The 10077-nt window shown below is 39.1% G+C and overlaps 2 protein-coding genes across 9 annotated transcripts in view; one reads left to right on the top strand and one right to left on the bottom strand.

Annotated features, from left to right (window-relative positions):
- Positions 1–3: 3 nt before the first annotated feature.
- Positions 4–3055, bottom strand: LOC117455370 (protein C1orf43 homolog). The gene is made up of 7 exons (XM_034094852.2): positions 2679–3055; positions 2491–2592; positions 1960–2068; positions 1805–1858; positions 1400–1566; positions 1254–1312; positions 4–738 (listed from the first exon to the last, which is right to left on the bottom strand). The coding sequence occupies exons 1-7, from the start codon at positions 2733–2735 to the stop codon at positions 531–533; spliced, it is 756 nt and encodes a 251-aa protein (XP_033950743.2). The 5' UTR covers positions 2736–3055; the 3' UTR covers positions 4–530.
- A 4395-nt stretch (positions 3056–7450) lies between these two features.
- Positions 7451–10077, top strand: part of ubap2l (ubiquitin associated protein 2-like) — a 43790-nt gene continuing 41163 nt past the window's right edge. For 7 of the 8 annotated variants that reach the window (XM_034094074.2, XM_034094072.2, XM_034094071.2 and 4 more), the window contains exons 1-2: positions 7562–7716; positions 8889–9026. In XM_034094074.2, the coding sequence (XP_033949965.1) occupies positions 8931–9026 (96 nt within the window). In that variant the 5' untranslated portion in view covers positions 7562–7716; positions 8889–8930. Of the gene's footprint in view, positions 7541–7561; positions 7717–8888; positions 9027–10077 lie in introns of those variants that run through there. The other variant, XM_034094067.2, reaches the window with a different exon arrangement.

Here is a 10077-nt window from a genome sequence, read left to right as displayed (position 1 = left end):
ACATGAGTTGTAAGGCTTTTATCTCAAATCACTAATGTGTACAACCTCACATAAATAAAAATCACACAATGTCAATTAAATAAATGAATGTCCTTAAATAAATATCTTACATCTGTACAAACACAGAAAGTCAAAATGTACACTCGTATTTACAATTTGAGAAAAATAAAAATGAATCCAGATAACTGGCCATTAACTTTGCTGTTTTTACAAAAATGACAATGGGAACCCTGCCAGGTTGGCTACAATCACATTTGTCCTCTGCACACGCTCATTAGGTCCAAAATGTGAAAAAGGCCCTCTGAGTACATATGGGCCTCACAAAGATTTTGAAAATGGACATTTCTTTTTGTAATGTAATAGTTTTAAAGAAATGTAATTCTTTAAAACTACCTTGTGTGACTTACTGTGATAAAATGTATATCCAACTTGTGGGTGAATTTTAAAGCTCATATAAAGCTAGTGTTACAGTTGGTAGTTTCCTGGTGCACACATGCTCCACACAGCACACATTTATAGACAGCGGCCTCTCACAGGGTGCTCTCCAGGGTGTTGTAGTTGTCCTTGAAACTTTTGAGCTCCAGAAAGTGTTTGGGCCTCTTGCTGCGCTGGCCAGTGGAGGGCAGGTAGGTGACCTGGATGGTGGAGGGGGTGCTCCGGACCGGAGAGCCCGTCAGGTCCTTGGCTGCAGACTGGTGATGCTGGTCCAGACTGGTGCTGCTGGAATAGGCTTTCACCCTGAGGGGGGCAGAGAAAAAATGATAATAGTACACATAATAATATTTAGTTATTTTAAACGAAATAGCAGCAGTAACTATAGTAGTAAAAACCAAGGTATAGACTGTCATGCGCTGAAACACAAGACTAGTGCAAGTAGGTCTTTCTAAGGAAATGCCAAATTGCTCTAACCCAATTGATTTCTTAGCAGCTTCTTTTTTCTTTTCTTTTTTAAATAGAGGGATCATCTAACATTCATATACTAGAATATTTTATACTGACCATTGAGTTTATTTACATTTTTCTGATGAATTAAACTAGACTCTGCCCCACACTGGCTGTTTAAAAAAAAGGATGATCTAAATCTAGACAAAGTTTTTATTATCACTTGATTTTGTTGCTCTAAACTTTCAAATACAATTGAAAGCATTCACTACACCCTACCCTATGTGAATATATGCAGATTGAGAAACTTTCTCTAGCAATGTGTTGCAAGACTAACAATTTCAAGTCTGGACCAGTACAGCAACACTTACACATCAGCCAGTTCGTTGAGAGCTTGCTGGTATTCGAGAAACTCAGCTTCCCCAAATACCTGAAACAAAGAGTCAAAGGCAAATCAGTAACATGCTACAACAGAACTCTTAAACCAATTATATTCGATTTTGCAACTTGTACGGACCCCAGTCCCGTGGCGAGCGCTGTCGTAGCCTTCAAGTAAACGGTCAATGAGGGCGCTGCGGCTGCTCTTTATCAGAGAGTGGGAGTTACGCAGCTCCATCAGCCAGCTTCTGAAGTTGCGTCCAGTAAACGCACTGGGACAGCGGCTTATCTCCTGCAGAGGAATTCCTGAGGTCATAACAGGAAGGAACAAGAAGTGAAGGTTAGAGAAGTTGAAACTCCAATGAAAACTCCCCATGGGAATTGTGGATGACTGCAAAAACAAAAGGTTAAGTAATTGAGAATAATAGAATTATAAAAAAAAAGATATTCTTGGAGAATAATGAACGAAAAACTGTTTTACCAGCGAATGAAAATATACATACACCTGCAGAATTAAACATATTTTAACATCAAATTGAATCACCTGAGTCACGGATTGCATCCAGAGCTTTCATTCTGTACAGGTAGTTGAAGCAACCTGGGAAATAGAAACATATTTTATTTACATCATGAAAGAACGTCCTTAACACTTAAAAATAGCTTCAGGTGAAAATAAGAAGAGATGAAAAAGTGACTGACTGATCTGTGATCCTTGCTTCAGCCTATCGTCTTCTTCTTCTAAGAGACGAGGTTCGAAGCGGATCTCCTGGACCTTGGACAGCCTGGAGTCAATCTGCTCCCTCAAACCCTGTGAATCAATTCACAAAGAAAATAAATATGCACATTAACTTTTACACCAACAGCAGCTGCTGCATATTCAAGGTTGTAAGTAATTGGTAAGGGCTATTTACCAGTTGCAAATTGCTAAAGAACAAAGGCAGATGCATACATGTTTCAATAGCAGCTTGGGTGTTGAAATTACATTGTGAATTTATGGAGATATCAATGTTTTAAGTCAAGAAAACTGTCCACAAATCTGAGGGAGTAGGTTTTATTGATCAGCTTCTATAAGCATTATTGAGAACATACAACCCATTTAAATATATTGTTAATGTGGCATTTTAATAGGATATTGAGCCGGAGATCATATGAAACTGTGAACATAAATACACTCCCTCTAGGCAAACAAGAGGTAGGCTACATAGACTTTAAAAAGGAGATCGTCTTTACCTTTGGTGCATTGTGGCCAATAGGTGCATGTGGTCCTCGGCGGGATCTCATTGCGAAACGCATGATTTGCCTTTTGACAAAGATAAACAGCAGCACAAACACCTGCAAATGTAAAAGGAAAGGGTTTCATCACGAGCATCATCACATAAGCCCCTAGCAGATAACAACTGAAACTGAAACTTACTTACCAGGCTTCCATATGCCATAACCAGCACAACATTAACCCCTGATAACGACTCTGCCATGTTATCTGTCAGTGTGTACAGTCTATCTACAGGTCAGTTAGCTCACTCGGCTAACAATGAATCTAACGTTATGTTGCTACATTAGCTTCATCATGGCTAACGCTCGGTGGACCATTATGAAAATAATGGCCAGTGCTGCCCAGACGACAAATTGTTTAGGTCTGCAGGACTGTTTAACAAATAAGATACTATTCAGTAATCGTACCGATATGCCTCTTCATGTTCAGCGACATCATGCAAAGTACGCAGTTTAGCTTGTGCTAGCTAGAAGCCGCAAGGCGACAGCAACAATTGATTTGCGACGCTCCAAATTACCGTAATAACCGTGTTAGTAGGACCAGTCAGGGGACGCAAGATAAATCTGCAATAAATAAATGTGGTTTCATAGTTAGGGGAGGGGGGTTGCAAAGGGAAATTACACAGAAATGTGAACATAAAGAAAGCTAAATCATTTGAAACAAATTAATGATGAAAAGGTAAAATGAAATAGGTAAGTAAATAAAGGGAAAATAAAGCTAAAGTAAATAAATAAAAAGATGATGATGTTCATATTTACCGGCCTTATTTCTGAACGTTAAAATAAACATTTTACAACAAAATACCTGCCCGTAATGGATATGAAGTTATCATTGTATTAAAACTAGAGGTACCTACTAGTAGTGGTTGTAGGGCCGTCCCTGGTCAATTTGGGGTCCCAAGCATGGGTCCCAAGCGACATTGTGAGATGTACGTCATTTCCTGCCAAATACTAGTCTCAAAAATATTAAAATATAATTAATCCAAATAAACTACTTTTACATTACATTACATTGCATTTAGCTGACGCTTTTATCCAAAGCGACTTACAATAAGTGCATTCAACCAGGAAGACACAACCTTGAAGAAAACAGAATCATATAAGTACATCAGGTTTCATAGAGCCAAGTATTTCAAGTGCTACTCAACTGGCTATAGATAAGCCAGTCCTTCCCAGTACTTCTACTAATAATAATAATCATAATCAATTCAATAATATAAATACTATATTATTTTTATTGTAATATAGTAAAGACAAAACATGCTTATTACATGCTCAAAAACTGATATTTCTTAAATCTGTATTCAAATATAGTTCCCTCTGTCAGAAATGTATCAACAACTACACACACATTTCTATCAGTATTTATCTGTGTTGTGGTTAACATGATAATGACTGTTAGGAGTTAAGGGGAGAGGCTGAGCATCACCATGAAATGTGCAAATTGACATAAAAATGAATAAAAGTGTAAAAAAGTATCCATGTTTTTTAGGCTGTAAACTTTAACTGTTATATAAGCCAACTAGACAGACAGTTTATCACTCTTCCTCCTGTACATTAGCAGATAAAAGGCATCAAAGGGTGCGCAAAAGCCGAGCTCATAAGCCGAGGCCCCCTGCGCGACGCCCCCTGCGCCCCTTGCAGCCTGCATGATCGGCCTGTAGGGAGGGATGGCCCTAGTAGTAGTAGTAGTAGTAGTAGTAGTAGTAGTAGTAGTAGTAGTAGTAGTAGTAGTAGAAGTAGTAGTAGTAGTAGTAGTAGTAGTAGTAGTAGTAGTAGTAGTTGTAGTAGTAGGCCTAGTATTAGGCTACTAGTAGAAGTAATAGTAGTAGTAGTAGTAGCAGTAGTAGTAGTAGTAGGCTACTAGTAGAAGTAGTAGTAGTAGTAGTAGTAGGAGTAGTAGAGTAGTAGTAGTAATAGTAGTAGTAGGAGAAGGAAGAGGAAGTTGTATATAACAATATTATATTATATATATATGGAGAATTATTCTATTTACATAAGATATGTTGCCTATTTCCTGGTAGTGTACATTTCATAACAATATTGCATATTATTGTACTATTTTAGAATAATGCATGTACATACATACACTTTAATATATTTGTTCACAATGTATTTTATTTATTTTTCATGTATTTACTTTCACACTTGCAAATACAACGTTATAGCTGTTTCTACATTAGTGGGTCCTGTTAAGCCCTGAGCCTGTTTTTCAGGTCTCAGACTCAAAAATGACATTAACAAATGGCCATATCTTCCCTTCTAAAAGGGTTAAATTAATTATCTTTTTTCTCAAAGCAAGGTTACATCTGTGAGTTGGATCTAGAAGTGTCGGAATCAATATAGATGTTTTTATTTTAAAGTAAATTCAGATTGAACACAGTAAAAAAAATGTAAATGATTGTGTCCGTCCAAAAATAAAATTACTTATAGTGAAAACAACCCTTGAATGATGGGATGGTATAAAAGCTTTAGGAATCCAAACTACAAAATATAATAAGTAGGCCTACCCTGTATCAAGATTGATGCAAAACAAGTGAAATTTGACCTTTTTAGAGAGATTTAGCAAAAAAACAAAACACTTCTGGGGTCATTTGGGTGGATTTTCCATATCTCTGGCCCCCCTTGGTCGATTTTGACGATTGACATCTCTTTTTGACCGCTAGAGCCAATGGAATCGAGGGGAACTACCACATACACACACACATTACCAAATAAGGAATGAGAGAAACCGGAAGCTGCGATAACTCTGGTGGCTACCATGAGCAGCTAACTTTTACTCTCCGATTTTTACATAAAAATTGAATTATGGATTATAAATATTTTTTCCAAAGTGACATTCAATTAACCTATGGATTAACCCTCAGCCGCGTTTTTTCTCTTTTTAATGCCATGGAACACGACTTTTGATCAGAATAACAGCTAAGGTGAGACGATGTCCTGTTTTTGCTCCGTAATGCTACGTGTTGTGATGTCTGTGTTTGCTTCCCCTGTCGTGAGTTCTTATCGCTCAGTGATGATACTATACATACTCTGTGGAGTCTCAGCTTTATGATATCTTGTATGTGCAGTTAAGATAAGTAATAAGGGTATCTTTATCTTGAGTTCTGTGCCTTAGTGCGTTAGCATTTTTCCGCTCAGGGGTCATTTAGATGCTTCTTATGAGACTTGTGTTTTGGTAAAAATGGTTTGTATCGTCAGTTACCTGAGATTCTTCCGGTTAATCTGGTATAACACATTAATAGGTTTTTAAATATGAAGATGCCCTGAGACCAGAGAAGGAGTACTCGAGTCCCGGACTCGGACTCGGGTCGGACTCGAGTGCCGATTTTCGGGACTCATGACTCGACTCTGACTCGCGCACTGATTGACGCGCGACTTGGACTCTTGAATTCTCCTGCACGACTTGGATTCGGACTCGTGAATTCTTGCGTATGATGACTTGGACTCGGACTCGTGAATTTTCCCCCCCACGATGACTCGGACTCAACTTGTACATTGACGCTCCGACTTGGACTCGAGCAACTTTTCTCTGGAGTCTGATGTCCTCTATCCTGGCGTGTGCACCTGCGAGGCGAGTTCACGTACTGGGCCCCGCTATTCCAGTCTAAAGATGTCTAGAGACACACCCGCATCATGCTGTATGCTTTCACACATTTTGCTTCCACATTGGAAAAGAGCAGCGCAAAATGCTCGTTATGTGGAAACAATATTGAAGAGAAGGCTCCAACACATTACTCTAAGGATCGAGTTCAGACATATAGGCTGTCTTGAACACTATCATCAGAGTAAAGTGATCTAATCAATAAATAAAGATTCAGCCGATAACAGAAAGCACATGGCTACTTAACATGCAGAACGAAGTCATTTTGCATGCTAAGTAGCCATGTGCTTTCTGGGGCTTAATTCGTAAACCGATTTAGGTAAAAGTTCCTTCAAATTAAGAGTCCCGATCTTATTACTATCAAAATAAAAGTGCAAAACGAAAACTTTACCATAGACATTTTTTTTGTCATACAAATATAATCACTTCTCTAAAAGGTAACTCATTTGAAATATAGTTAGACCTATTAAAGGTCATTTACAATAATAATAATATTAATATTACTCATAAGCTTTATATTTGTATAGCACCTATTACAAGAATTGTAGCCAAACTCGCTTCACAGCAGTTCAATAGACAGATTAGTATAACATGACAGGATGAAAGTAATGTAGAGGAGCAGCTACATTTCAACACATCCACGAAGAATAATACATGAAGACTTGTGACTCGGACTTGACTTGGACTCTTCTTAGGTGACTCGGACTCAAACACAGGTAATGATGACTCGGACTCGACTCGGACACTCTTTGGGTGACTTGGACTCGAACACAGGTAATGATGACTCGGACTTGACTCGGACACTACTTGGGTGACTCGGACTTGGACTCGAACTCGACTACGACTCTCCCTTGGTGACTCGGACTTGGACTCGGACTCGAAGAGTGGTGACTCGAGAGTGACTTGGACTCGTGAATTGGTGACTTGACTACAACACTGCCTGAGACACAGTGTCGTGAAGAAAAAAAGACCCGCCGAAGGGGCCTTTGGGGCTTAACAGGTTAAATGGTCGCTACCTAAATGAGGGTATTTAATGCTGCACAGACAGCGCAATTGCACATTCCTTTTACACTATTCATGAATTAAGATTTTTTTTAAATGTATATGGACGGGATTGTCTATATAACCTGTATTTTGCTTCGATGTGCATGTGCTTGATTGTATCTACTATATTCACTCTTTGTATCTGTTTTGTGCTGTCCTGAGTTTTTTACTCATATTTTTCAATGAATGCATACATGTTATGCACTTTTTCGTATTACATAAATGCAATGCCTCACATGCAGCATCCCTCAGTTTGCTAAATGTTAGTTTGTGATCACATGTGATGGGTCCAGTTTCCTCGAAGCGCAATGTAAACCACGTGACGCAGCGCTCAGTGGTGTCAGAGTGGAAAAGAAACAGGTAAATTCAGTCTCTCGCTTATTGTGTGAGCGAGACGGTTCGCTATATTTTTGTCAACTTAGTTGTATCAACTTGGGGTTCAGGAAATATATCCTGTCCTAAATCCGACTGGAAGGTCGACAACGAGACTTGTCGGTCGGTTGTGTAGCAGTGTCTAATATTGAGCCGGGTTTCTGGTCAGTATCGCCTGTTATTTATTTTCATTTTAGGGGCCTGCAGGCCTACCTTTATCCTCGGTGCTTTCTATTTGAAGAGCCCGGCCATCAAATATAAACTGGGGCTGGATATTAAAGAGTGGTGCAGCAGTTTGTGAAGGTTTGCTAACCCAGCTAACATGCTAACGTTGCCTAGCTGGGCGAAACGTCGTTAGTAAATTAATTTAGCATAGCTAACATTTGTTAGCAGACAACTAGTGCCAATGGAGTGGCATGGGCGTTTTTGGTTTAGGTGAATATGGAAGCCTTACTTCTCGGTAGTAACGTTAGCAGATAAGCTATTTAACTTGTTGGCTGTCAAGCTAAGGTAGCTAACGCTAACCACTCAGCGGTTTGTAGCCAGTTATGGGCACTCAGTTAGCTGGTTAGCTGACTGATGTTATAGCTAGCCTCGTTGTCGCCATGAGGTGAAGCCGTGAGAAGCGGAAGCCCATCAGGACTTAAAAGCTAGATGCTTTTCCCTCAAGTATTAATGTTAGCTAGTTGGCTAGCATTTTGGCCATGTGGCTGGCTAGTAGAATGGGATATGTTGGACAGGCCCTGGCTTTAGGCTTGTTTGTGGGCTAGTCCAAATAGGGTTTACGTAACTTGTGAAAGATTAAGCAGTCACTGTCGATAGCTAGGTTAATCGAGTAATTAACATAACGTGTAATAATCATTACTTTGTCATTTACTCTTCAAAACAATGTGTTCTATATATCATGTTTTTTTGCGAAAATGCACTGTTGTTTCACAATATCGGTTGGTGAAACACCACCTCGGATATTTTTTATAAAGTGTTGCATAATGCTCTGAAGATGTAAATAACTTGGTTAACGTTATGCAGTTGTGAGTCTTTTGTACAGCCGTGTACCATGTCACTCTTTCATCCTGGGTTAAACCCGTTGCTAGCTTTGGTTTTAAACAGTGACTTAGAAAGGGGCTGAAAAACACCCATTGTCAACGTTTTCCAGGCGTATATGGGAACAAGACTGATGCTGTCTTCTTGACACTGCTGCTAGCTTCCCCCACTAGGCATTAAGCCACTATGCAGTTTGAGGAAGTACTATTCATGTGTACCACACATTTACATCATGGTATCAATAGGTCAAAGTTACAGTCTTGTAATGCCTTTCTCATCCATCTCTCCTTAGGTGTTATTCCTTTGTAAATACTGTTATTTGTATATACTGTAAATGATGACGTCCATGGGCGGGAACCGAGCCCGGGGCAGCTGGGATCAGACACAGGGCCAGACACAGAGTCAGACACAGCACAAGCAAAGGCCTCAGGTAAGCCCACCTTTTCCACCTGTCAGAAGTAGAGACAACAACAATAGGAACAGTGTTAGTCAATATAACTTTGAATTCCAAATGTATAGCTCAACATAATATGCACTGTATGAGGCTGTGCAGAAGGAAGCCGCTTGCATCCCTATTACATCATCTTTTGTCAAGTTTTAAATATACATTATCTGTAGAATCAGGTCTGCTCATTGTATGTAGTTTCCTTTTCACACATGCAACACACAACAGAAGATTGTTGGTGGCAGAATACTTCTCACCTACTAGATGTACTCCGTTTGGTTTAGGCAATGGTTGGCACCTTGGTAAAGCGTGCAGGATTCACAACATGATGTGGATTATACTGCTACTTCTCACATAAGGGTTGAAGAGTCTAACTCAGTGGTTCTCAACTGGTCAGGCCTCGGGACCCACATTTTTCCTTTGTCAATAAATCGTGACCCAAAATTTGGAACCACTCAAATAGGGGTGGGCGATATTGAAAAATATAATATCACGATATTTTTCAAGCAGTATCACGATAGACGATATTTATCACGATATTTTTTCATATCGGTTATTATGGTTATTTTTCAAGTTACTTAACAGTACAACCACCTACAAGGTAACACAAATAAAAAGGAGTAACAGACCAAAATACCATTTCAAGCTGGTTTTAATTCTGCAATGAATCCCTGAATGAACAATTCAACAGGAATGTTGATATGGCTTCCTCAGTGTTCAAGTAGGTAGGCCTACACCCTACACAACACACGTTAACACTGGTTTATTCACCAAGTAAAGTGCACTCACTTGCTAAATAAAATAAAAATATTCAAGGCACAGTTTCTCAGTATAAAAATTCACTTTCTGTTTTAGGTAGCACTAGCAGTGATGTAACATCAATAAACATGAAAAGGAGAGTAAAACATAAAACTAGTGGTGCACGATAATTATCGGCCCGATAATTATCCTTCCGATAATAGGAATTATGACGTCATCCCGATAAAAGTATTAATAGCCCCGATAATATACAATATATTTTTTGGGTGAAAAAAAG

The sequence above is a fragment of the Pseudochaenichthys georgianus genome, chromosome 11, assembly GCF_902827115.2.
Source record: "Pseudochaenichthys georgianus chromosome 11, fPseGeo1.2, whole genome shotgun sequence".
NCBI classification, from domain to species: domain Eukaryota; kingdom Metazoa; phylum Chordata; class Actinopteri; order Perciformes; family Channichthyidae; genus Pseudochaenichthys; species Pseudochaenichthys georgianus.
This window is presented reverse-complemented; position numbering and strand designations above follow the sequence as displayed.

Excerpts from the sequence above, each read along its gene's own strand:
- LOC117455370 (XM_034094852.2), bottom strand. The coding sequence starts at position 2,735 with ATGGCAGAGTCGTTATCAGGGGTTAATGTTGTGCTGGTTATGGCATAT. Across the intron at positions 1,859-1,959 it reads GAAGCAAGGATCACAGATCA|GTTGCTTCAACTACCTGTAC; the intron begins GTCAGTCACTTT and ends TCTATTTCCCAG. Across the intron at positions 739-1,253 it reads CTCAACGAACTGGCTGATGT|GGTGAAAGCCTATTCCAGCA; the intron begins GTAAGTGTTGCT and ends TGCCCCCCTCAG.